We start from the raw sequence: 27500 nt of genomic DNA on the forward strand, positions 1-27500 counted from the left end.
AGCAGTGACCTGGCCAGTGCTCAGCCAGGCCCTGGGTCCCCTCTCCCCACTGCCTGGTTGCCGGTCCCAGCAGCTGTAGCTCGTCTGGCAGCACAGGAGTGCAGAGGCCCTGGCTCCCGTCTCGGGGGACAGACGCCCCATCCTCACCCGTGTGTCTTTCCTGCCCGGCCCTGTCCTGCCGGCCCCAAGCGCTGCCTCAGCTTGGCACAAGCACCCACGCCCTTGGCCCAGGGCTGCGCCTTGTGGTCACCGTTTGGGAGTCAAAGCCTGGCTGCCCAGGCACTTCTAGAGTCTTCCGGGTCCAGCCAGGCCCAGCCAGGCTCAGATTGAGGGTCGGCAGCAGGACGGGCCCTCTCCGCAGGGCCCTGACCACGCGGCTGCAGAGGGGAGAGGCTGGGCTCCCGGGGCCCTTTCTCAGTGCCTCTCCTCCAGCCGCCACTTGCTGCCCACCCAGTTGTCCCAGCTGGACTCCCGGAAAGTTCCAGAATCGCTCCCCAGGGATGGCAGCCACTTTGCTACCTGCCTTGTGTTTAGGATGTCGTTCGGCCTGGCACTGAGGCTGTCAGGGCCATTTCATCCCGCTGCTCTGTCCTGGGAGCCATGGGAGGCAGGTCTGCTCACCCTTGGGGCCCACCTGTTCCCTCCCGGCCTGCCTCCTGGGGCATCTGTCCATCCTTCCGCCAGACCAGAAGGGCAAAGATACCTCGCCCCCGCCGCTGCCCTGGGGGCCCCTGCTGGTGCCTGTTTTCCCCGCCCTCTCTCCCCCGCCCTCCTCGGCCTCCTCTTGCGGTCAGGTGCGTTCTATGGGCCTGGCCCTGTGAGCACAGCCGAGGATCCAGCTCAGCCTTGCTCGTGATCTGCTGGCCTCTTTAATAGGAAGCAGCACCCAAGACTTAAATCCTTTATGAAAAAGATGCACAAGCTGAAAATGTAAAGAACTCTGCTGAAACAGCGAATACATCGCTAAAGAACGGCCTCTCTGAAGGGCATAGGGAGGGGCCCTGGGCCGGAAACAGCTAGATCTGGAAAGTGGGGGGAATAGGGGCTTTCATCCAGGCATGGATGGGCAGGGGTGCTCCCCAGACCCCCTCCCTTCCTTCCTCCCTGCCCCTCCTCCCTCCCCAGTCTGTTCCTGCTCATACAAGTCAGACACACCCGTGAGGTTCTGAGCTGGGCGCCCCACCCACGTGGCTCTCACGTGGCGGTCACTGGGCTCGCCCAGCCTTAGCAGACCCAGGACCGTCACGAGGCTAAGGCATCAGAGCCTAAGTCAGAAAGGATTATAGTTGATGCGTCTGGTTAACGTGGGGCTGGCACATTGTGGAGAGCGGGCTTGCCCCACTGCAGGTGACTGGCAGAGGATGCTAACCAGATTCACCTGTAACAGTTACAGAGGCTCTGAAACTTCCTGCGTTTGCAGTTTTCTAGGTTAAGATGCCGGAGAAGGCAATGGCATCCCACTCCAGTACTCTTGCCTGGAAAATCCCATGGACAGAGGAGCCTGGTAGGCTGCAGTCCATGGGGTCGCAAAGAGTCAGACACGACTGAGCGACTTCACTTTCACTTTTCACTTTTCTGCATTGGAGAAGGAAATGGCAACCCACTCCAGTGTTCTTGCCTGGAGAATCCCAGGGATGGGGTCGCACAGAGTCGGACACGACTGAAGTGACTTAGCAGCAGCAGGTTAAGATGCAGGCAGGTAGGGGACTTCCCTGGTGGTCCAGTGGTTAGGAATCTGCCTTCCAGTCTAGGGGAGACGGGTTTGATCCCTGGTCAGGGAACAAAGACCCCACACGCCAAGGGGCGTCTAAGCCTGCCCGACGTAGCTACTGAGCCCATGCATTCTAGACACTGTGGGAGAGAAGGTCTCAGACTGCAACTAGAGAGAAAGCCTGTGCTCTGAACTGCAACGAAGAACCAGCATAGCCAAAAATGAAAAAATATGTATATACACATAAAAGAAAAAAAGATCAGGGTAGTAAAAGCAGGATGGTGGAGCCTCTGGGATGAAATTTCCCACCAAGGTTTTTGTACAGTTTGGACCAATTAATCCCAGGGTGAGGTCAGATAAGACTAAGTGGTCTCGAATGCCACCGAGCGGCTGTCCTGGGGACATGCATGAGTGTCTTCCCTCCCGAGGGGCAAATAGGCATTAAACCCAGATTCAAAGCGAGAAAACCTTTGAGAGCCGTTTGTCTTTAGCTTCAAAAGGATCGGCTTGGTCTGGTGAACCTGTGTCCTGCGGGTGTCCGCTTGCTCCTAAGAAGTCATTGATCTCTCTTCCTTTGATCAGGACGATGGGAAGACTGTGAGCTCCCTGGAGGCGGGGCCACCCCCGCGTGTCTGGGTACTCGTGGGTGAAGGCCGGCGCCCCGAAGCCCCTGAGGCCTGGGGAGGAGGCCGCCCATCGCTCTGGGTGTTCAGAAGTTACAGTAATGAAGTCACAAAATAGACCTCAGTTTTTTTAAGATAGTGAGCCGTGAAAAGCAGTGCTACCAGCCTGTCTGCAGGAGTATGGGGCACGGGCCCCGGGAGTTCTGAAGCGGGAGGGCTATTCCCAGGTCACGGTCTCCCCCACCACCCCCTGCAGGCCGGGAAGCTCAGGGGCATAGGGGCTTTTTCTTGGAGCAGTTTTGGTAATTAAGTGGGACACAGACAGTAACACAGGCTTCCCTAGCGGCTCAGTGGTAAAGAAACCGCCTGCCAGTGCAGGAGACACGGGTTCAATCCCTGCGCCGGGAGGATTCCCTGGAGGAGGAAATGGTTCCCCACTCTAGTATTCTTGCCTGGAGAATTCTGTGGACAGAAGGAGCCTGGAGGGCTAGAGTCCACGGGTCCCAGAGTCGGATACGACTGAGTGAGCATTCACATATATATATATATATATAAATATGAGTATATACTATGTTATGTGTAAATTGTTCTTATTTAAAAAATCCCCACGTCTGTTGCCATATACCTCTTTTCCATTTGTGATGCTCAGATGGGTGTGCAGAACAAGTCTTCTTCTAACCGTGACCTCCTTTGTTCAGCTCCTCTATCCTGGGGAAATCTCTCTATTTCATTTTAGCACAGAAAAGACCAGTGAGTTTTGGGTACATGAAGTTTGACAATGACAGTAGCAGCTGGATTTGTAAAAGGGCAGAATTTGATCCATGAGCAACTTGAGTTTTCATATTTATGTTTATTAGACTAAGAGACAGCCGTTTTCCACTTCCTGTCCTTTGTGGAGTTTGGGTGTTGGCTGAACACTCCAAGTTAACTGGCAGGTGTCTCTGCCAAGTCCCTACCTGGTTCCTGAAAGTTTCAAAGAGCCGCAGTGATGTGTGTGGGCCCCCGGATGTCACAAGGCTGTGATGCAGATGCCCTGGTTCCTAGCCCTGCCGTCACCCTCTGAGCCAGACCACTCCCCACCCTGTCCCCGGCCTCCGCCCCCTGCCCACCGTCCAGGAAAGACTCAAGAGCGAGCGCACAGGTTTACGCCTTTATTGCTGAAGGAGCAGCGGCCCCGAGCAGGAGGCCCCAGGAGGGGCCTAGAGGGGCCTGGGTCCCAGGAGGGATGACCGCGGTCCTGGTCCCTCCTCGTCCCCAGGATGGGGGAGGCGGGGGTGACGTCATCTGTCCCCAGAGGGGCCAAGGCTCCCTGGCCCTGAAATGGACATGGGGCTCCCCTGTAATTCCTGGGGCACCTGCCAGACCCTTGCCAGCCTCTCCATGGCTGGGGGTGCAGCACGGCCCCTCCTTGGGAGAAGAGCCCCTCCTCGGGAGAAGGACCCCCTAGCCTCCCCCTGAGGTGCCCACTTCCTGGGTCCCCACCTTGGCCCTTAGCTCTGCCCAGGAGTTGGAGGAGGTCAGTGTGTGTGTGAGGTCAGGACACAGGTCACCCCACAAGAGTAGGCACATGGCCAGCCGGCTCTGCAGTCGCCAGGAGGGACCCCAGCTTCCAGCCATTCCCACTGGGGAACCCCAGGGCCTGATGGGGGATCCCAGGCCCCACCAAGACCCCCTACCCCATGTGCGTGCCCAGGACATGGGCAGGGCAGGCAGCTTACCCCAGAGGCGCCGGCAGGGGCTCAGCTATACATGGCAGTGCTCTGTGGGGGAGGGAGAGTCGGGGGGGGGGTCAGGACGGGACTGGACGCCCTGGGAAGAGGGCCCTGGCACGGGGTGGAGAGGGCCCCACCTCAGGGCCCTGCACCCCATCCCCTCCTCCCGGGAGGCCTGGGGAGCTGGAGGTCACCATGGGAGGAGGTCGTTCCTGCCCCGGAGGCGGGGCGGGGCCTGGGTCCTCACCCTCCAGTTGGGTCGGGTTGAAGGAGAGCCGGATGTGCATGGGCAGGGCCTCGAGGGCTTTGTCGAACTTCTCCATGGCCTCGGCGTCCACCTCCGGGGTCCTGACTGTGGGGCCGGGGCGGGTGTGAGTCCCTGCACCCCAGGGTGGTCTGCAGGTCTGCCCTTGCTCTCCAGAGCCCCTGCCCTTCCTCCTTGGCCCAGCCCTCTCCTCTTCCTCCCAGGGCAGTGCAGGGGTTCTGCAGGGTCACAGGGGGAAGCCCGCCCCCCACCTCGGGCTGTCTGGGTCCCCTCCTCCCCCTGGGCCGGCTGACACGGCCAGGAGCCTCCATTCCCCAGTGCCCACGCCCGCCTGGCACAGGGGCCCTGAAAGCGCCCCGGGGCACTGCTACGGCACGGAAAATGTCACCTGCCATGTGTTTTCAGGACGTGACAGTTGAAAGATGGCTTTGTGCCTGAGTTCTTATTCGGTGAAATAATTGAAACTCCCCAGTAACAAAGGCTGCTAGATTCATAACGACCGCCGGCTCCATCGAGATGGTCGCCCCAGTCACAGCGCCGCAGCCCACCTGTCTCCCAGCCCGTGTGTCTGTCCCCCATCCCAGTCACCCACAGGCCCACAGGAGACCAGGTCCCAGTCTCTCCTGACGGGACTTGGGGACCCCCCATCCCTCCTCCTCCTGGGGATCGAGCTCCCCGCTCCCACCCGCCCCCCGTTGCAGCGAGGACCACACAGCCGGTCTCCCTGGGAAGCCAGGGTCGGCACGCACCCAGGCACTGGCAGGCCAGGCTCTGCTCGGGCTCAGCACTGTTGTCCATGCAGAAGAGCAGATACTTTTCATAGTCAGTGTCGAGCACAAGGACGTTGTTCTCGTTCAAGGCTGGAAGAGACCAGGACGGGAGGGAAGTGAGTTCCAGCAGGAGGGGGGTTGCTGGTCAGCCCCCAGCCGCGCCCTCCAGCTCCCCTGGGGTCACCACTTGGCGAGGACAGGGTGGGGAGCGCCTCTGGCATCTTCCACCCCCGAAATGGTGCGGCCCCTTCCCTGCCGCCACTGCCAGGCGCATGGGGCCCGGGAAACCCCGGCTGTCAACTCTAGATCCGCGGGGACCCTCCACCTCCTCCTGGACTTGGGAACACTCACCCCTCAGTCTGAGTGCCCCCTCCCCCAGGGACCAGAGTGCTCAAGAAAGAGGGCTTCCCCCTGATCTCGGGTGGGGCTGGACACCGCCCAGCGAGGGAGAAGGGATGCGTCCTGAGGACGGGGGCATTGTTGGGGGGCAGCCCTGAGCGGGGGGAGCTGGGGCTTGCCCTGACCAAGGCCAACAGGTGGCCCCGCTGCCCTGCGATGTCTGGGCAGCTTGGGGGGCAGGACCAGCATCCAAACCCAGTGCAGCCAGATGGCACTGGAGACGGTGGGCCGGGCACCCTGGCATCAGTCAGCGTGTGGGCCTCCGCTCAGAGTGAGTCCTGAGGGGCCAGGGGCAGACGTGGCCCAGGCTGCCTGGCGGAAGGGCAGGCCCTGACGGAGCCCCAACCCCCCTCGAAGCTTTCTCATCTCCGATTTAGGGGGAACAAGTGAACGAGCGAGGGCGGACAGAGTTCTTCTCCAGGAGACGAAGGAGCCTGTGGGGTGGGCTGGGGGCCACAGGGCACCTGGACCCCTGGAGAGGGCAGTGGCTCTAGGTTCCCCTGGGAGGGCACAAGTGCCTCTGAGCTCAGCCTGAGGGCCCCGAGCACCGCAAAGAGAGCTCGGGTGTCACCCTGGGGAGTCAGACCTGCCTAGCCGGGACCTGCCCACGGCCACTGGCCCCCAAGGCCCCGGGCAGGCGGCGGGGAGGCCAGTGAAGCAGGTGTCACGGCAGTGTCTTCATCACCACCAGCCCCTTAGCATCCTGGGGCCCGACGCCAGCCCCCTGCACCTGCCCATAGCCCCCGGGAGGTGGTAGGCATCCCCCAGGGACCCAACATTTACCGTCGATCTTGAACACCGCAGGGATCTCGGTTTTTTCTGCAGTGATCTTCTTCTGAGCACACTCGCCATTCTCCCTGAAAGACAGCTGCTTTCTGAGCCTTGGGCTTGGACCATTTTCATCAGGATGAACTGAGGTCCAGGGGCAGAAGCCGGCCCCAGGAGGGGCTGGAGGGGGGTGACGTGGGCATAGGGGCCGGCTGGTCAACCGGCCTCGGCTACACCCACTGTCACCTCTTGGGCCACAGGTGACTGGGTGGATGAGCCAGGAGAAGTCAGATGGAGCCAGGGAAAAAAGGTTGGGGAGTGCCTTGACCACAGGCACCCCTAAAAGGCAGTCCTGGGGTTCAGGCCCCCATCTCTGCCCCCCCACACCCATCCAGTTCTCTCCTGCACTGGGTGGACAGGGCTGGTAATGGAAACTGCCTGGGCCCCGAGGACCCAAGCCTGCAGCCGCCCAGCAGCCTTCACACGGGCCTCTCCCCACACTGCTTTGTTTCCATGACATCTTGTTCATTTTAGATACTGAGGTGTTCAGACTAGAAAGGATGAAAATGTCTCTCTGTTGCTCAAGGGCATTTGTAATCCTCAACCTAGTAGGAAATTCAGAATACCTGCCTTACTGTATGTATGTTTCCTATGCATTTCCACTTCAATGGATTTTATCTCCCCTTCCAAGTTAACGAAAACAATGTTTTATGTTCATTTGTTTGATGAGGTTCTGAAGCATCAAATTAATAAAAGTTTAAAAAAAAAGAAAGAGCCCTGGGTGGGCAGCCTTGGGTGGACTCCAGGGCTTCCAGGAAACTCCGAGCCCCCTTCCCCGGCCCTGGGGCCCTGGTCCTGCCTGCACGCCACCCCCGGGGGGCCCACAGTCCTGGGGAGTGGGGGTTCCATGCGGGGGGGTGGGTGACACCCACCATTTCTGCAGCAGGATCTCCAGGTCGCCCTCGGGGGTGGGCTTCAGCTCCTCCACGTATACTCTCAGGGGGGCACTCTGGGCGTCCAGCAGGGAGATGTCGCTGGCCGCCATGGCCAAGGAGTACCAGGTCCCCGCCACCTGGGGAGGGACCTTGAGCTGCACTCCAGGGGCGGGAAGAGACCCTCAGGGCCCCCAGCCCCACAGTGGGCCCTCTGTCCCAGCCCAGCCTGAGCAGCCCTGAGACGGCCTCCCCAACTCGGCACCCTGAGGAATGCTCTCCCCAGGCTCACTCTGAGCACAGAGAGGGACCCAGATAAACCCCGCATGTGTGGCAACGTTTGGATCTTGGGGAGACATGGCTGGAGGTGGGGAAAATTTGAGCTGAACTGTGTCCCGTTAACTCCCAGAATCTCAACACATGACTCTGGAGGCACGGCCTTTAAAAAGATGACCAAGGTCACGTGAGGCTGTGCGGGCGGGCCTGGATCCAGCAGGCCTGGTGACCTCACAGGAAGAGGAAATCAGGGCGCGCAGAGGACACAGGGAGAAGACGGCCGTCTGCGCCCCCGAGAGCGGCCGCAGGAGAAGCCAACCCGGCCGATGCCTGGATCTCGGGCTTCCAGCCTCCAGAATGCAAGGCAGTAAACGCCTCATTGAAGCCGCCCTGGGGGGGATTTGTCAGGCGGCTCTAGCTGGCTGGTGTGAACCCAGACGTCGCAGCCTCCTCTGTCCTTCCTTGGTCTCTGAGGCCCAGCTCCCCTCCCCGCCCTGCAACTCACCACCCACCCAGCCAGCCTCGAACCTTCTGGATGTCCAGGTCCTTCATGGTCTGGGTGACGATGATGGCCTGGGCGCCACAGGCGAGGGCCAGGCCCAGGGCGAGCAGGAGGCACTTCATGGCTGCAGCTGGGGTCGCGCTTCTGAGCTCTGCAGGGAGTGGAGGGCTGAGACAGCCGGCTCCTTATACAGGAGGAGGGCCGGCCAGCCAGCCCGGGCCGGGCCCCCGGCCACGCGGTTCCCAGAATCCCCCTTGGCTCACCCTCGGGCCCTCGAGGGGCTTCCTCTACGAGGACAATAGAAGGCCTTCTTCCATCCGAGGCCAAGCAGGAAGGCCCCCTCTAGGCCTGGACGGTTCCTGGTAGGCCCCAGAAGGCGGGGGGCAGCGCAGGGGGGTGTCTGGGCTCTGGGTCCATGCTGGCTGCCAGCGCCAGGAACACTTCCGGGGTCAGCCTCTTAGACAAGGACAAGTCAGAGCCAGCACTGGGGACAGCTGTGTCCTGGAGGGTGGGCCGCGGGTCAGCCAGTGGCCAGAGAGCCCCGCGCCTGCCAGAACCCAGGGACATGGCCCGGGAGTGGCCGTCTGCCCGCGTCACCTGTTCCCCCTCCCCTGTCCCGCGGGCAGCTCTTCCTGGCAGCTCCCCGTCGACCCCCGCTCTGCCCACCCCACTCTGCTGGGCAAGGCCTCCCGGCAGGCTGTGCTCCCGCCTGGTTCCTCCAGCTTCTGCCTCAGACACCAGCTCCTCCAAACCATGTGACCGTGGCCTTGGGTGACGGGATCTCTGCAGTCACCCCACCCTCTGCAGGCTGGGGCGAGGGTGACTCGGGGTTCAGGTCGAGCTCCGAGGGGGAACCTGGTCAGTATCGAGGGTTCTGCAAGCACCCGCTGCCCAGTTAGGGCAGCAAAAACAGCGACAGTGACAACAGTCGTGATAACCCCCAGGACGGGAAAGTGACCTGACCCCTGGGTTGGGGCAAGGCCAGGCAGCACTGGGGCTCCTTGCAGGCAGCGGGGTGGGAAGGCCTACAGGACCCAACCTCCCACCTCCCACAGTTTAAATCTCCCAGGGCACTTCCCTCCACACCCTCAGGCTACAGCGAGCTGAGCGATGGGAATGTCAGTGCTGGGTGTGTGGCTGAGCACGGACGGGGCCCGAGCAGGGAGGGCGCAGGACAGTCCTCCTGGCTGAGTCCACATGGGCATCGGTACCCGGCGGGCTGTGGGTGCCCTGTGCCTCTAGTAAAGGGGTGCAAAATCCATCAATCGACATTCTAAGCGACTAAGCCGCTCATCTCAGGGGTGCGGTGGGCGTGTTGAGGTAGGGGAATGGGAGCAAGGTGGGGGTGTCTCCTGATAGTGGGGGCCTGGCTGGTCAGCCCCTGTTTCCCGCCCTGGACTGTAGGGCCTTTCCAGGGGGCCCGCTAGCCTGGTCAGCGTCTTGGGTGGAGGCTTAGGGGGTCTCCTAGACTAGCTCTGGTTTGTTATCTGGCCTCTGGTTTCCTTCCCGGAGGAGAGACTGTTGGTGCCTGTACCATGAGAGAGCCCACCCACAGGAGCAGACCCCCGGCCGCCCCCAGACCTCCCTCTCCGGGGCCGGGGGTGCTGTGACGGAAAGAGGAGGCCTGGCCAGCTCCAGTCCTTGCCCTGACTTGTATTAGCACCTTGAGTTCTTGCAACAAGCCTCGAAGCTCAGTGTTTCATGATGAACCTGGGTTTTACAATAAACCCCAGCTTCCGTGTTTTGTGACGTACCGCAAGCTGTGATGGTGTTGAAGGGTGTGGCCCCATAACTCACATCCACTGGGAACCTCAGGATGGAATCTTGTCTGGAATCTAGGTCTTTATAGATGTGAGTTGTTCAGGTGAGGCTGGAACGGGGGCTAATCTAATGTCCGGTGTCCTTGTGAGAGAAAACGGGGACACGGAGGGGTCACTGGGAGAAGGCGTGTGAACACAGAGGCAGAGACTGGAGTGAGGCTTCTATGAGACAGGGCTCAAGAATGCGGCACCAGGAGCTGGAGGCGGCGGCGGGGGGGGGCAAGGATCTGTCCCTGGAGCCTCTGGAGGGAGCTCGGCCCTTCAACGCCTGGACTGGGACCTCTGATCTCAGATGGGACAGGGGGCACCCCTGCAGTGAGGAGCCCTTCCCCATAGGTGGCCCCCCAAACATCAGCGCGGGTGGTTTGGACCCAGGTGTCAGATGCGAGAGGGCGTGCCCTCCAGCACTGCTCTGCTCTCAGAACTGGGTGATGCAGGGCGGAGGGAGGTCAGCCAGGGAGAAACAAGTGCCCCGTTTCCCAGCGAGCTTAGGAAATCAGGGTGCCACCAACCTCGGGACGTCCGAGCTTCAGGGCCTCCCAAGTTCCTGTGAACCGTGACTGCAAACCGTGCCCTTCAGGGCGAAGCTATTCATAACTTCCAGGAAACTTCAGCTTCCATAGAATACCATCCAGAGAGAGAGAGACGGAAATAAAGCACCTCTGGCCCAGGGCAGCTGGCACTGACCACATGGGAGGGAGACTGGGACGATCTTCTCCAGGCGCTGCCCCAGAGAGGGGGGCCTGGGAGGGGACCTGGACCCCCGTCGGCTCTCAGCGTCTCCCCTCCCACCAAAGCCCCTGCTCTTCAGGAGCAGGTCAGGTCCTGGGCCGGTAACTGCAGAAGCCAGAAATCACTTCTCTCAGAGTGAAACTGGGGCTGGGCAGGGTCCGCAGGCTGCACACAGGCCAGGACTCCGTGCTGCTTGGGGGCCCGACCCTGGCCCCAGGAAGCCGGTATGAGCCTCACTGGTCGGCGCTGTGTGCCCCCACGCACATCCAGTAAAATGGACCACCTGGAAGAAACGAACACATCCCTAGACATGTGCAATCTCCCAAGACAGAGCCAGGAAGAAATAGAAAATATGAACAGACCAGTTACCAGTAATGAAATTGAATCAACAAATTTTTTTTTTGAATCAACAAGTTTTGAAACATTCCCACAAGCAGAAGTCCAGGACCAGACGGCTTCGTGTTCTACCAGACTCCGTGTTTTGGTTGTGCTGGGTCTTCACGCCGCGTGCGGGCTTTCTCTGGTTGTGGCCCGTGGGCGCTGCAGTGGTTGCAGCTCAGGAGTTGCAGCTTGGGGGCTTGTTGCCCTGCAGCACGTGGGATCTTATTAATAGTTCCCCGACCAGGGATCAAACCCACGCACCCTGCACTGGAAGGCGGATTCTCAACCACTGGCTCACCAGGGAAGTCCCCAAACATTTAAAGAAGAATTAATACCTATCCTACTCAAACTATTCCAAAAAATCAAAGAGGAGGAAATGCTTCCAAACTCTAAGAGGCCAGTATCTTCAGTATCACCCTGATACTAAAACCAGACAAAAACTTTACAAAAAAAAGAAAATTTTAGGTCAATATCATTGATGAATATAGATGCAAAAATAACCAGCAAAATGTTAGCAAAGTGAATTCAAAAATACATTGAAAGCTCATGATCAAGTGAGATTTATCCCAGGGATACAAAGATATCTGCAAATCAGTCAATGTGATATACCACATTAACAAGTTGAAGAATAGAGATCATTAACAAATGGAAGAATAAAAATCATTAATGAATTGAAGAATAAAAATTATCTCAATAGATACAGAAAAATCTTTTGACAAAATTCAACACACTTTTATGATAAAAACTCTCAACAAAGTGGGTATAGAGGGAATAAACCTCCGTATAATAAAGGCCACATATGACAAGCCCACAGTAAACATCATAAATAATGGTGAAAAACTGCAAGCATTTCCTCTAAGATCAGAAAAATAAGACAAGGATGTCCACTCTTGCCACTTTTATTCAATATAGTATTGGGAATCCTAGTCACAGTGCTCAGACAAAAAGAAATAAAAGATATCCAGATTGGAAAGGAAGAATCTGGAAGAAGAATCTGAAAGGAAGAATCACTGTTTGCAGATGATGTGACACCTTGTCATGCCATACCATGCCATTTTCTTAAGAAATTCCTTAAGATGTCACCAAAAAGCTAACAAGTGAATTCACTAAAATGGCAGGATACAAAATTAATACGCAGAAATCTGTTGCTTTTCTATACACGAACAATGAGCTATCAGAAAGAGAAACTAAGAAAATTATCTCATTCACAATTGTATCAGAAGGAATAAAATACTGAGGAATGACTAACCAAGGAGGTATAAGACCTGTACTCAGAAGACTGCAATGAAAGAAACTGATAGAAGAAATTGAAGATGATATATAGGGGGAAATATATCATGCTCACTGATTGGAGGAGTTAGTATTGTTAAAGGGACTATACTGCCCAATGGCTATATCTGTAGCTTTACAGATTCAGTGCAATCCTTATCAAAATACCAGCAGCATTTTTCACAGAACTAGAACAAATAATTCTAAGAATTGTGTGGAGATACTAAAGATCCAAACAGCCAAACATAATCTTGAGAAAGAAGAACACAGCTGGAGCTATCAGGCTCTATGATTTCAGACTATAGCTCAAAGCTACTGTCCCCAAAACAATATGGTACTGACATGAAAACAGACACAGAGATCAATGGAACAGAATAGAGTCCAAAAATGAACTCAACTACAATGGTTGATTAATCTACCACAAAGGAGGCAAGAATACACAACAAGGAAAAGACAGTCTCTTCAATAAATGGTTCTGGGAAAACTCTTCAGTTGCATGCAAAAGAATCCAACCAGACTACTTTATAACACTACATACAAAAATAAACTCAAAATGGATTAAAGACTTAAATGTAAAACCTGAAACTAAAACTTCTAGAAGAAAATGTAGGCAGTATACTCCTTTTAAGGAGGAGGAAACATTTGAGATAGACTTGCAGCACTGACAAGAATTTAATGAGAGGGAACAGAATGAGCAAAGCTAGAGGCAAAAAGGATAATGCGTATTTAAGAAACATGAAATAACTCTGTATACGTTTTGTGTAGGTTAGGAGTGAACAAATTAAAATTTTAACTAGGTTTACATATTTGGAAAGCCCAAAAAGTCAGATAATCATTTTACTTAATTCACTAGATAGTAAGGAGCTGTTGGAGATTTTTGAGAAGATTATCTTGGTAAAGATATTTAAGATACACATTAGATGAACTATTAAAAGCACAATCGGGAATTAAGAGGTCATTGAAGGAAATGGCAACCCACTCCAGTGCTCTTGCCTGGAGAATCCCAGGGACAGAGGAGCCTGGTGGGCTGCCGTCTATGGGGTCGCACAGAGTCGGACACGACCGAAGCGACTTAGCAGCAGCAGCAGCAACAGCCCTTGTCTCTCTAGATCTGACTTCCAGCACCAGTGTGTATGCAGGGAGTCTGGAGCTAACGAGCCGTGGCCAGGCCCACACCAAGACTTAGATTCAGCTCACAAGTGTTGGGGCCCAGGATCCTTGCTGATGACAAAGCCCCCGGCGGTTCTGCGCACGCTGAAGCCTAAGCATCTAAGGGGCAGGTGAGATCCTGGTCCTGAGTGTGGCAGAAGTGGCTAAGAGGGCACAGACGAGACAGGTGTGGTACCCGGACTGCAAAACCTGAGTGCTTACAGATGACTCGGTTCTGAGCCTTGCTTAATGGAAGCATCCAAAACAGTGACTGTTTCCTGGGCAACTGTGCTAATCCTCAAACAGCCTCCTGAAGTTCTAATCCTCAAACAGCCTCCTGAAGGTCACCAAAACATACGCGCCTCAACACACGTGGTTTGGATTGGATCTAGCAAGTTAGACTAGACTGAGCAACTTAGTCATCACTCCTTCTTCATCTCCTAATTTCTTAAAAGCACGAGACCCCACCACCACCAGGTGGAAGAAGGTAACTGTATGCTGCCCATAGGCCAGGTGGACCCAGATCAGGTGGAACTAGAAGGTTGACCATGGTGACTCCCGATGACCTCTGCGTTAACCGATAAGAAGAATGTCCAAAAGCTGATCAGATACCCTGTAGCCCACTCCTGCCTTTGAAAAACTCTTCTCTGAAAGCCTTTGGGGAGTTCAGGTCTTCTGAGCACTAGGAGCTAGGACTCCTTGCTTGGAAACGCTGCCCTTTTCTTCACCATGACCCTGGCGTGAGGAGACTGGCTTTACTGAGTGTGGGTGAGAGGATCCAAGTTTGTTTTAGTAACGCTAATAATAAAGATTCTTTTTTAACGACTACAAAATATGTTTCTCTGACTTTTCTACCCCTACAGGGAACAAAGGTGAGCCCAGGGCCAAAACCCCTGAGTCTGCCCTGCGGGGTTTATGGCTCTAACCCCAGAAACACGGCCAACAGCAGGACGGGTATTTCAGATGAGGCAGTCCTAATGCAAGGTCTATTTGGTGTCTCTTTGAGGGAAACGCACATTCTGAAACCAGATTCTCCGCTTTCTTCTTGGAAAATTCAGCAAAGGATAACACGAAGCTCAGAAGAGAGACTTGGGGAAAAGATTGGTGCCACAGAGCAAGAAATGTGGTTGTGAATCAACTCTGTGTGACCAGAATTTACAAATACACCCACTTCATGGAAAGTCTTGAGTGCTCCAAAATCACCGCAGATGATGATTGCAGCCATGAAATTAAAAAACTCTTACTCCTTGGAAACAAAGTTATGACCAACCTAGACAGAATATTAAAAAGCAGAGACATAAAAAATAAATAAATAAATAAAAAGCAGAGACATTTCTTTGTCAACAAAGGTCCGTCTCGTCAAGGCTATGGTTTTTCCAGTAGTCAGGTATGGATGTGAAAGTTGGACTATAAAGAAAGCTGAGTGCAGAAGAATTGCTGCTTTTGAACTGTGGTGTTGGAGAAGACTCTTGAGAGTCCCTTGGACTGCAAGGAGATCCAACCAGTTCAGCCTAAAGGAGATCAGTCCTGACTATTCATTGGAAGGACTGATGTTAAAGCTGAAACTCCAATACTGTGGCCACCTGATGTGAAGAGACTCATTTGAAAAGACCCTGATGCTCGGAAAGATTGAGGGCAGGTTTGCCAGGAGCCGTTATGGGGGGTCCTGCCTGTGACGAGGTCATGAAGCAAATACCGGGCAGGCAAGGCCGTCCGGGACCCCATCCATGACGAAGTCACGAGGAAAGAACCTGACAGGCAAGGGCGTCTAGGATAAGGGACCCTCCAGGCTGGCCTCGGCCTCTACCCCACCTGTATCCTCCCCCCTTTTCTGCTGTTGTTCTTGTTTGCCCTGCTGCGGATTCTTGTGTTACCTGCTGAGAGCTCTCTTGCTCCTCTCTCACTGAATGGGGACCAACTTAAAACCCTAATTAATAAATCTCCTGGACGCTGGTACCCTATGAAGAGGCCAGGGATGAAGGAAATGCTTCAATTCAAACCCTTTTGCTGGCATTCTGGCTTGTTTGATAAATGTGTGCTCTCCTTGCACAAAATGCTCATGATTGTTCTAAACATCCTAAGCACAGTACGCTAACAAGAGAAACTATTAAGCATAGGTCCCTCCACGGGGTGAGAGAAGCCCCACAAATATTATAGCCACATATGTGCCTAATAGAAAATAGTTTAGATAGAGATTAGCTGACTTCTTGCAGGTAATTAACTTTTAGACTAAGAGCCTGTTTTGTGCCATATCTGCTGTTTTTGCAATACTTTGCATTTCTGTTCTATAAAAAATGTAATCCTATCTAGTTCCCTTGGAGATGACACCTAATAGAAAGAAAATAGATTAACCACAAATAAGACAGGGTCGGCTACTGAAGTTGCTTAAAGTTGCACCAGGTGCAAGCCATAAATTGTCAACAGGCCTGAAAGCCAAAAGATATTATACACAGAGATTAACCATAAAAAAGGCCCTAATAGGCACAGAGCCCTTTGTGGGGTGAGGAAGCCCTATTAGAGAAAACAAAACATATTGTTTTAAAAGTGGTTATTGGATCAACCTTTGATTGATGTTAACGTGCTGAGGTTGTGCAGTGGAAACTATTGTTAATATAGTTAAAGATATAGAAAAATAAGAGTTTAGCCCTAGTGTAAAAACAACAAGATAATTGTTAATTTTAACCAGGAGTGCTAAACAGGGGCTGCCTCTCCAGAGCCACAGTCTTTGTGTGTTAAACTTTTTAGATAAATCTAGCTGAGAATTTCTGCAAAAAGACTGACTTTATGTTAACAGGATTGTATTTCTATTATGTTGCGACTTGCTGTACCATGAGACTGCCAATTTTCTGTTTTCTGCTAACCTCAAGGCCAGAAGATAATGTACAAAAAATCTATGGGGAAAGACTCTCATAAACAAAAATATACAGAGCACACCTGGTTTCCTGAAGGACGAGCTGATGTAATGTGAAACTAAGTCTGTGTGCTTATCTGCCCTTTAGAAATGTACCAACTTAGGGTATAAAGGCGATGGTAAAAAATAAAGCAACTGCCAGACTCTGCCGCATATCCTGGTCTGGTCTTTCTCTCTCTTTTTCTTTCTCTCTCTCTCTCTTTTTCTTTCTCTCTCTCTCTCTCTCATTCGCCGATGCTGTCCATCCTGAGGGTTCCCCTGGATCCTGCTGGGGCTGAACCCCGGCAGCAGGAGGAGAAGGGGACGACAGAGGGTGAGATGGTTGGATGGCATCACCGTCCGACTCAATGGACATGAGGTAGAGTAAACTTTGAGAGTTGGTGATGGACAGAGAGGCCTGGCATGCTGCAGTCCAAGTGGTCGCAAAGAATCAGATATGACTGAGCAACTGAACTGAACTGAACTGAATAATGCAATTATTAAAAGTATAATTATTTTAATAACCATGGAACGTTTATATAGCAGTGGAGGTATCTTTACTTTAATAGCCCCTGCAGTAATTCCTTCTGTGGAAAGAACCAGAGACTGGTAATAAAGAATATAGCACTTCTTTAAATTGACATCCATATGGTATTATTTCTAATATGTTTGACTTGAGCTCTGTCACTTGGAAGATAAATACATGTCATTTGAGTTTGATCACCTGGTGTTTAAAAAGAAAAGACAGAACAGTATAAGAAAGCTTGCCTAGAATATAAGTGGAAAATGTACGCCAGGGCTTGAGTAGAAAATCAAATTAGCACTGGATGACAATCCATGTGACTAACCGTTTTCCCCAGCAATGCAAGGATCATCTGATCTCATAAAACGTATTAATGCAATTTGTGACCTTAGTACATTAAAGAAAAACGATTTGGTTATCTCAAAGCAGAAAACATGTTTGTTAGAGTTTAACAGCAATTTTTGGTTACAAGCCAGCCAAAACAAAACCTTTTATTTAAATAGAAACAGAAGGGACTTTCTTTAACCTCATGGAATGTATGAAACCAAAATTTCCAGCAAAAACCATTCTTAAAAGTGCTGCCATCCTTAACTTTGTTCCTTTTTCTCCCCGGAATTTTTTCTCTGTTGCTGGTTTTGAATAACTTGCCATTTGTGTCCTGGCGTCATTTTCTTTAGCTTCCCAGGTGGCTCAGTGCTAAAGAATCTGTCTGCCAATGTAGGAGATGCAAGAGATGTGGGTTTGATCCTTGGTTTGGGAAGATCCCCTGGAGAAGGGCGTGGCAACCCACTCCAGTGTTCTTGCCTGGAGAATCCCGTGGACAGAGGAGCCTGGCGGGCTGCAGTCCTTGGGGTCGCAGAGTCGGACACAAGCGAGCACTTCCGCACACGCAAAGATTAAAGCCCCGGAGGACGAGGTGTGCTGTCAAGGTTGTCCAGGTGTCTCGCGCTCACGAGGCTGGTGAGCATGTGGGGACTCGGGGAGAGTGGTACCCCTGGCGCGGACGTTTCCTAACCCTTCCGTTTCCTTGCCCTGCACAGCTCTCCCACCTGGCTCTTCCTTAGGTATCATCTTTATCAATCACCCATGACCGAGTCAGTAAAATGTTTCTCAGAGCTCCGTGAGCTGCTCTAGCAGATTCATCAAACCCGAGGAGGGAGTCACTGGAACCTTCCCCTTCAGCCCGGAGTGGAGAGGTCAGAGTGCCGGTAACAGCTCCGACTGGCATCTGAAGTGGGGTCTGGGGCAGCCTTCACCTGTGGGGTCTGGAGCATGGGCTATCTCGGTGACCGGTCCACGGCGAGGGGCAGAAGCATGTCCTGTGTTGGGTGGAGTGTTCTGTATGAGCCAGTCAAGCCCTGCTGGTTGGTTGCACGGTGCAGATCATCACTGACTGTTTGGTTTTGCTCTGTCCCCTCGGTCACTTGCCCGAAGAGGCTGGGATGTCAGCCCCACCTTGAATCGTAGGTCTGTTCTCTCTCCTCTCAGCCCATCAGCTTTGCTTCTTGCGATCTGAAGCTCTGCTGTTGGGTGTACACGCATTTAGGGAGAAGCAGGGAGAGACGAGGGCTTCCCCGGTGGCTCAGACAGTCAACACTCTGCCTGCAACTTGGGCGACCCAGGTTCGAACCCTGGCCTGGGAAGATCTCCTGGAGAAAGGAAGGGCAACCCACTCCAGTATTTTTGTCTGAAGGACCCCATGGACAGAGGAGCCTGGGGGGTGGCCAAGAGTTGGACATGACTGAGCGACTAACTCTGATACTACTCTGAGGAATACCAGAGAGAGATGGGCTCACACCATCTTGTCCAGATTGCAAGTCTGGCCACCCGTGGTCTTTTGGGTAAGTTTCCTATTAAACTCTGCCAGAGTGGGCTCTGCTTGCTTTCAACCGACTATGTTTTTCTTGTTGTTTTCAGTAATTTTTAGTTGATTTACACTGTTGAGTTAGTTTCTGCTGCGTAGCAAAGTGAATCAGCTATACACGTGCATATATCCACTCTTTTAAAGATTCTTTTCCCGTACAAGCAATTGTATTGAGTAGCGTTTCCTGTCCTGCACAATGCATCTTATTAGTTAACTATTTTATATGTAGTAGTATGTATATGTCAATCCCAATCTCCCAATTTATCCCTTCCCTCTCCCCCTGCTAACTATGTTTGTTTTTTAACATCTGTGACTCTACTTCTATCTTGTAAATAAGTTCATTTGTACCTTATTTTTTAGATTCCACAAATAAGTGATATCATATATTTGTCTTTTGCTGTCTGACTTCCCTTAGTATGATCATCTCTAGGTCTATCCATGTTGCTGTAAATGGCATTAATTCATTATTTTTTATGGCTGAATAATATCCCATTGTATGCATGTACCACATCTTCTTCTATTTAAACAAAACTTTTTATTTTGTATTGGGGGATAGCCGATTAACAGCATTGGGATAGTCTCAGGCGAACAGCGAAGGGAATCAGCCGTGCATACACAAGTATCCGTCCTCCCCCACGCTCCCCTCCCATCCAGGCTGCCACGTGACACGAGCGGGGTTCCCTGTGTGATACTGTAGGCCCTTTAAATGCAGCAGTGTGCGGACCACAGCTTCTTTATCTGTTCGGCGGTCGATGGTCACTGGGACTACTGTGTTGCCGGCGGGAGGTACCCGCTGGGGAGACGTCACACCGTCTTGGGCTGGCCCAGACGTCTGGGGAGACGGAGGCCCCGCTGGGTGGTGGTGATGGTGGAGAAGGTTGGGTAGCAGGACGGGGGTGGCGGGGCAACCACGCTGGCCGCTGGTGGTCAGGGAGTACTTCCTGTGCGGACGCTGCTCCGGGAGCAGGATGGTTGATTTCTCCCTCCATCCTCACCCAGGCCCCTCGGGGTCGCCCCTTCCTGTGCACCCCATTTTACAGGTAGGGGACAGACAAGGGGCAGTGACGGCAGGACATTGAGCAGACTGGCCTGCATCCCCCGCCAGCACTTGGCCAGGATGACCGCTGCCCTGGGCAGTCAGAGAAATGAGCTCCCATCCTTTCCACCACCCGGGGCCCAGGTCTTGGCCTGCCTGCTCTTCATCATTTTCACCTGGAAGCTTTCCCTCTGGAGGGGTTTGGTGTCAGCTGAGAGCCGGGGTGTGGAGCCGAATGGCCTGGGGCCTGGTCCAGCCCTGAGCGGGCGTCAGGGTTGGGGGTTACATGGCTGGATGTCCCGCCAGCCCCGTTCTCCTGCCTCTTGCAGAGAGAAAGAAGCGTCGTCAGCTCCGTGCAGGGGCTTAGGACGCCGAAACGGCGGAACGCTTCTTGCTCCCGTTTCTCTCTTGGAGGGCGAGGATCAGCCTGGCTGTGGCTCCCATGGGGAGGGGGCCCTGAGCTCTCAGAGGGCGGGGGCAGTGGTCCTGCCTCTGATGCTCTCCCTGTGGATGTGCCCGCAGAGCAAGCTGCGCCCCCCCCCGCCGCCCTGGAGCTCCGACACCCCCACCTCTGGGGAGGGCAGGAGGGGCCAAGGAATCTATTTTGTTAAGAAACGTAAATGAAAATGTATGATTTCCAGGGTGAACAGCCCTACCAGCAAATAAGGTTTCCGCAGCCCTGCAAAGGTGGAGGTGGGTGAACAATAAAGGGAGGTTGTGTCTGACAGCCCCTGGCACGGAGGAGTCTGCGCCGGGGGGCAAACACCACCCTTCCCGGTGGCCCTGCCGTCACCCTCTGAGCCATCCCCGGCCTCCACCCCCTGCCCATCGTCCAGGAAAGACTCAGGAGGGAGCGCACAGGTTTACGCCTTTATTGCTGAAGGAGGAGCGGCCCCGAGCAGGAGGCCCCAGGAGGGGCCTGGAGGGGCCTGGGTCCCAGGAGGGGTGACCGAGGTCCTGGTCCCTCCTCATCCCCCGGATAGGGGAGGCGGGGGTGACGTCGTCTGTCCTCAGAGGAGCCAAGGCTCCCTGGCCCTGAAATGGACATGGGGCTCCCCTGTGATTCCTGGGGTACCTGCCAGACCCTTGCCAGCCTCTCCACGGCTGGGGGTGCAGGACGGCCCCTCCTCGGGAGAAGGACCCCCTAGCCTCCCCCTGAGGTGCCCACTTCCTGGGCCCCCACCTTGGCCCTTAGCTCGGCCCAGAAGGAGCTGGAGAAGGTCAGTGTGTGAGTGAGGTCAGGACACAGGTCACCCCACAAGAGTGGGCATGTGGCCAGCCGGCTCTGCAGTCGCCAGGAGGGACCCCAGCTTCCAGCCATTCCCACTGGGGAACCCCAGGGCCTAATGGGGGATCCCAGGCCCCACCAAGACCCCCTACCCCATGTGCGTGCCCAGGACGTGGGCAGGGCGGGCAGCTTACCCCAGAGGTGCCGGCAGGGGCTCAGCTAGACACGGCACTGCTCTGTGGGGGAGGGAGAGTCGGGGGGGGGGTCAGGAAGGGACTGGACGCCCCAGGACAGAGGGAGCTGGCACGGGGTGGAGAGGGGCCCCCCACGGGGTGCTGCACCCCATCCCCTCCTCCCGGGAGGCCTGGGGAGGGAACACGGGCGGCCGAGCTCACCCGCCCCCTGGCGCAGGTCCAGGACCATCTGCATATGCTCCGGCAGCAAGGCCAGGGCCACGGCGAATTTCTCCATGACCTCGTCGTCCACCTCAGGGTCCTGGCTATGGGGGCAGGGCGTCAGGCCCCGAGGCAGCCCCAGGCCTGAGAGCCCAGAAACCCCGAGGGCTCCCCCTGGGCGTGAGCCCGGGAAGGGGGCCCCATTGTGCTGGGGCTCGAGGAGCTTGGTCCTGCCCCACCTCCCAGGGTGGTCTGCAAGGCTCGGACCCCTGCCCGGCCCCCTCAGTCCCGTTCCTCTCCCCTTCCTCCCCGGGGCGGTGCAGCGGTGTCTGTACCGTCACGGGAGGAAAGGCTCCCCTCTGCCCCCCTAGCCTGGTCTCCCCCTGACCCCTAGTGGGCTGACTTAGGACCAGGAGCCTCGACTGCCCGGTGACCACGGCCCCCTTGGGAGCAAGCGCAGCCTCGCCACTGTATTTACTTCGGTCAGAAGGTTGCCCTTTAAAGTTGCTTTCATATCGGAAAGTGTTCTGAAGTTGTTAAAAATCTCCTCCTTGAAGACTGTTGGATTAATATTAGCCAGTTCTGCCCACTGGGAGGGGAAGCCGCTCCTCCTGGGGAGAGACCACTGAGCCTTCTGCCTCGGCCCGCTCACCCGTCCCAGACCTTGTCCCAAGCACTCTGCCCCCTGCGTGCCAGCTACATCTGAACACCAGGTTCTGGGGCCGAGGCTGGGACCTTGGCTCCCGTGTCCCGTGGGGGCCAGCGAGGAAGACCACTCCCCTTCCTGCCGCCAGGCCATGAAGGTCGGGGATCTTGAGTGCTCCTTATTCCCAGCTCCACCAAGGGTCACGTCTCGGTGAGGCGCAGCCCTTCCGGACACGCTATGCAAGGTCCCCACATACCCAGACACTGGCACATCACGCTGCCCTCGTCGGTGGCTGTGGTGCCCTCCATGCAGAAGATCATGTAGCTGCTGTAGTCTGTGTCCAGCACGGAAATCTTCCTTTCCCCGTGACCTAGAAAAGGGGCCTGAAATCTCTGCTGACCCCCTCCACCACAACCGTCGGGGGGCCCAGAGCTTCGCCTGGGAGCGCTGTTTCCCATGGCGGCCACTGGGCAGGCAGTACCCTCTCCGGACACCCAGGGGACACCCTCTCTACTGGGTGCAGAAAGCCCACTGCTGGCAGCACTAGTCTGATGGGCCCCCAGCCAGGACACTTCCGACAGCGTCATCCAGCTGAGACCGGCCCCCCCCCCTGCACTCGGGCCGAGAGTGGAGACAGCTCTGACACGCTGATGCGGCGGCAAAGCCGCTGTGTCCTACCGCTCGCTTGCGCAGACTCTGCTTCCCGTGTCCTGCACGTGGCGTCCATTCAGTCAGTCATCGTTCACACCCGCAGGCACTAAATCCCAGGGGGCCCCCTCCCTGGGGATAGCTGCCCAGGTCCGTGAGCAATCAACAAGTAATTCAGGATGGAACTTGAGTCTGGGGTGACACATGGACTGCAAAGAGTGGAAGACAGAGGGGGAGTATTTCCAGAGGAAGGCTGGCGGTGGCTCTGTCTTTCAGAGGTGGGGGGAGCTGGGGGAGCGTGGGGAGACCCTGCATCCTTGGAGTCCTCATCCCGGCTTGATTGGGAGCAGGACGATGGTGAGTCCAGCCACCTTCCCAGGCAGACCCGAGGTCCTGCAGGTGAGGAGTAGGGGGTCTCCACCACACCCACTGCCTTTCAGAAAGAGGATGGGGGGGTCTTCCCTGGTGGCTCAGTGGCAAAGAATCCACCTGCCAACACAGGAGACATGGGTTCGATCCTTGGTCCATGAAGATCCCACAGGCTGTGGAGCAACTAAGCTGGCTCTATAACTATTAAGCTGCTTTCTAGATCCCGAGAGCCACGACTACCAGCCAACGCGCTGCAACGACCAAGGCCGTGTGCCCTAGAGCCCGTGCTCTGCAAAGAGAAAAGCCTCTGCACCGCAACTAGAGGAAAGCCCGTGCAACAAGGAAGACCCGGCCATCCAAAAATAAATAAATAAATGAAGTTAAATATATACGGAAAAGAGACTGTGGCAAATAGCAGAGGCGAGAGGCCCTGTGGATCGGACAGAGGTTAGCTGGACCCTGGCGGGGGGGGCTGGATCTGGGGGCCCAGGGGTGTGTCCCAGGGAGGCTGCCAGGACTGGGGTCAGAGGTGAGGCCTGGAATGTTCCAGAAGCAGGTTCCAGATCGGAGAAGCAAATGCACAGTGCTCCTGCCCACAGGTCTGGTTTGTTTTGGAGATTTTTAAGGAGCCACAGGCCAGTCAGCGAACAGGGAGGTGGCCACATGTCTGCCCACCTAACCCACCCCCACGGTGCACAGGGCGCCTGCCCCCCACCCTCCACCTTCGCCAAGCAGGGGGTGCGACAGGGCGGGAGGGCGTGGGGCCTCAGGCCTCGTCACCCCAAGAATGACAGGGGCAGGAGGGGCAGGAGGCAGGGCCGGTGTGCCGCTCTAGGCCACAGACTCGAGCCGACTCCTGCTGCCAGGACGGTGAGCATCTCAGGGCATCGGGCGGGGCCCTGTGTGGGCTGGGGCTGCCCCACGGGCACACGGGCCCGGGCTGGGGGCACTCACAGTCGACCGTGAAGACAGCAGGGTCCTCGGTCTTCAGGGCCATGAGGGTCTTCTCCACACACTCGTGGTTTTCCCTGAAAAGCCAGGCGGTTGCGGGAGAAGGGGTCATTCATGAGCCCTACAGCGGGACAGGAGCTGAGCTCCGGGAAGTGTCCACGGGGCAGGCGGGCGCCTCGGCTGGCCCTCCATGGGCCCCAGCAGGCGACCCAGGGGAGGGACAGCGGGGCAGGCAGAGCAGGCCAGCACCCAGCAGGCGACCCAGCGGGGCAGGCAGAGCAGGCCGGCACCCAGCAGGCCTGTGGCCGGAGGCCAAGGGCACAGGGCATCACTAACCCCGTCCACGCGGGGCTTGGACACAGCGCTTCCGAGGATGCGGAGCTCACGACGGCTCAGAATTCCTCAAGTCTCCGGCTCCCCCTCTCTGGGACGGACGGGACTCCTGGCAGCAACCCCCAGGCCCTGATGCCCAGCATGTTGCACACAGGATCTCCCCACACCGACCCCAGGGCTGCTCTATGTGATGGCCTTTTTGCCCCACGGCTCTGGGCCAGGCTCCGAGGGGACAGGGACCTCTGAGCCCCATTCCGCATCCCTGGGGCCCTGGTCCCCCCTACACCCCAGCCCTGGGGACGAGCAGTTACACATTGGTGGTGGAGGACACCCACCGTTTCTGCAGCAGGACCTCCAGGTCACCCTGGGGGGTGGGTCTCAGCTCCTCCACGTACACTTTCAGCGGGCCACTCTCGGCGCCCAGAAGGGACATGTCGCTGGCCGCCATGGCCACCACGTGCCACGTCCCCGCCACCTGGGGCGGGACCTTGCGCTGCACCCCGGGAGCGGGAGGGGGCCCAGCCCCACAGTGGGTCCTCTGTCCCACCCCAGCCGGGCCAGGATGTCTCCTACACGGCCAGGGCTCTCAGGAAGTGTGATACACGCGGGTTTCGGGTGCACTTGGAGACCACCTACTGTGCGCAGACATGTGGGTGGGAGGGGGGAGGTCCTTGAATATTTGCAACAACCCGTGTCTCTGCCTGCCCCCCCGGCCCCTCACTGTCCTAAGTCAGCCCCCATTCGGGGTGTGGACCCTCTGAGGATGAGTCCACCCTGGGACGGAGGGGGAGACGGGAGAGTCTGGGGACGAGGTATCTGGAGACAAGTCCCTCCAAAGTCTGCGGGACCAGGTGGTGCCTCCAGGGGGTCGCCTGTTCTCGTCCCGCATTAGACTCCCGCGGTCCAGGCTTTCCTGCCCCCTCTCAGCCCCGGACCCCAGCCCCCGACGCCCACCCTCCACCCCAGACCCCATACCTTTCTAATGTCCAAGTCCCCCGCCGTCTGGGGGATGTGGGCAGCCTGGACGCCACAGGCGAGGGCCAGGCCCAGGGCGAGCAGGAGGCACTTCATGGATGCAGCTGGGGTCGCACTTCTGAGCTCCGGAGAGACGGGAAGTCTGAAGAAGTGGGCTCGGGGGCTTATATAGGAGGAGGGCCGGCCGGCCAGCCCAGGCTGGGCCCCCCCAACCCCCACCTCGTGGTTCCCCAAATCACCCATGACTCATCCTTGGGGCCACAAAGGCGCTATCTTCCAGGACAGCACAAGGCCCTCCCTCTGGACCGATGTCACTGCCTTCCGTCTGAGGCCAAGCAGGAAGGCCCCCTGTGTCCTGGGTCCTGACGGTTCCTGTTGGGCCCTAACTGGGGAGGGTCTGGGCTTCGGGTCCAGGCTGGCTGCCAGCGTCAGAAATGCTTCCTGGGTCAGGTTCTTGGACCATGATGGGCAAGTGAGAGCCAGCGCTGAGGACTGGGTGTCAAAGAAGGCGGATCTGTGGGTCAGCCGGCGACCAGAGAGCCCCGTGCCCGCCAGGACCCAGGGACATGGCCAGGGGTGGCCGTCTGCCCGCACAAAGGGCTCGCATCACCGCGCTCCTGACAGGTCCCCTGCGTGAGCGTCCCCGTGTGTGTGTACGTGGTTCGCCCAGCTACCTGCGTGCGCACGCCTGGGCCGCGTGCGCTCCGTGAATGGGTGGCCCGAGTGACCCCCCCACACACACCATCTTGCTCCCATTGTCACCATCCGTGGGAAAGGCCAGCATCTCAGTCGGGGTTCGAGTGGTCCAGGGGCACATCCAGGGGGCAGCGCCAGCTCCCGTGGTCAGAACACACGGGGTGCCTAGATGTCTCTGGCCAAACCCCCACACTGGAACCTTGCCGCCTTCCGGTGCCACCCTCTCAGGCCGGCTCTAAGTGGCCCCAGCGTGGGCAGCCGCCTCCTGCACCCCCACGCCCAGCCCATCCAGGACCTAGGCCTGCCTCCACCTCTTCCACAATGGTGGCACCTTGAAGAGTCTCGAGCCCTCTCTTTGAGCAGGGCCTGCCTTGGGAAGCACTGGAGCCGGAGGTCCACCACCCCTAAAATGAGAGCATGTCCCAGAGACGAGAAGTAGAGACTGAGGCAGGCGAGGCTGCCAGAAGATTTATGCAGGGGAGCAGCCCTGGGGGACGTGTGGGGGCAGGAGAAGGGACTGGAGGGGGCTGGCACCCAGGGGATGCAGACAGGCTGGGCTCCGTGGGCACAGAGAGGGGTGTGGGGCAGACCTGCAGAAGTGCAGGGGAAGGGGTTGAGGACCCAGGAGTCCAAGTCCCCAGGTGGAGCTCCCTCCCGGCCCTGGGAGCCTGGTGGGCAGTGAGCAGCTCACTGAGGCTGAAAGTCACCCCCCTGAACCCCCACACGTGGGCTCCTGGAGTCATGCGAGGAGGGGCCTTTGGGACCACAGTCCAAACGCAAGAGGCGGGGGCGTGAGGGTGGAAGCAGACCAGGGGCCTCCGCTCTACAGGTGCCTCCAGGAGCCGAGAGAGGCCGGGCACAGATTCTCCACCAGAGCCTCCGAGGGTCCTGCACGGCCCACACGTGGTCATCAGACTCCCAACTCCCGGACCAAGAGGCAGAGTGTGCTGTCTGAGGCACTGGTCTAAGGCAGTCTGCTCCTGCCACCCTGGGAGCTTCCTGGTGGTGGGTTAAAACAACACACACGTTCTTACAGTCTGGATGGATGAATGGATGAGTGGGGGGATGGGTGGATGGATAGAGGGACTGATGGATGGCTAGATGGGTGGATGGATGAGTGAATGGAGGATGAGTGGATGCGTGGGTGGATGGATGGATGGATAGAGGGACTGATGGAGGGATAGATGGACAGACAGATGGATAGAGGGAGAGATGAGTGATTGGAGGATGTGTGGTTGGACGGGTGTGTAGATGGATGGATGGATGGATTAGTGGATGGATGAGTTTGTAGAGGGATGGATGGAGGGAGGGAGGGATAGTGTGAGTGGATGATTGGATAGGAGGTAGGGGGATGGATAGATGTATGGGTATGTGGATGGCTTGCTTAACTCATATTGGATGGGCCATTTGGCTTCTCTTTCTCATGATCCCTCTGCCTTTCAAGGTGCTTTCATGTCCGTTTTCACTCTTGCCTCCCACACTGGTGGCAAGAACGAGACACACAGGGCCAAGGACCTGACCTGGATACACCGTTGTTAGTGGCAAGGTTGGCCTTGAGCCACCTCAGCCAGAAGCTGGCTCGGGGACACGGCATCGCTTCCTCCTTCAGGGCCTCCCAAGGCCTGGCGCGGGGCCAT

The 27500-nt window shown here is 56.4% G+C and overlaps 1 protein-coding gene across 1 annotated transcript; it reads right to left on the reverse strand.

Moving 5' to 3' along the window:
- Positions 1-8300: 8300 nt before the first annotated feature.
- PAEP (progestagen associated endometrial protein) lies at positions 8301-25263 on the reverse strand. Its single transcript, XM_065928731.1, is given in 9 exon segments — positions 8301-8459; positions 19311-19418; positions 19909-20126; positions 21246-21335; positions 21338-21349; positions 22148-22261; positions 23863-23936; positions 24528-24667; positions 25168-25263. Coding segments are annotated over 9 exon segments (1011 nt in total).
- Between the last annotated feature and the right edge of the window lie 2237 nt (positions 25264-27500).

This window comes from Muntiacus reevesi, chromosome 3 (genome assembly GCF_963930625.1).
Source record: "Muntiacus reevesi chromosome 3, mMunRee1.1, whole genome shotgun sequence".
Classification (NCBI taxonomy): Eukaryota; Metazoa; Chordata; class Mammalia; order Artiodactyla; family Cervidae; genus Muntiacus; species Muntiacus reevesi.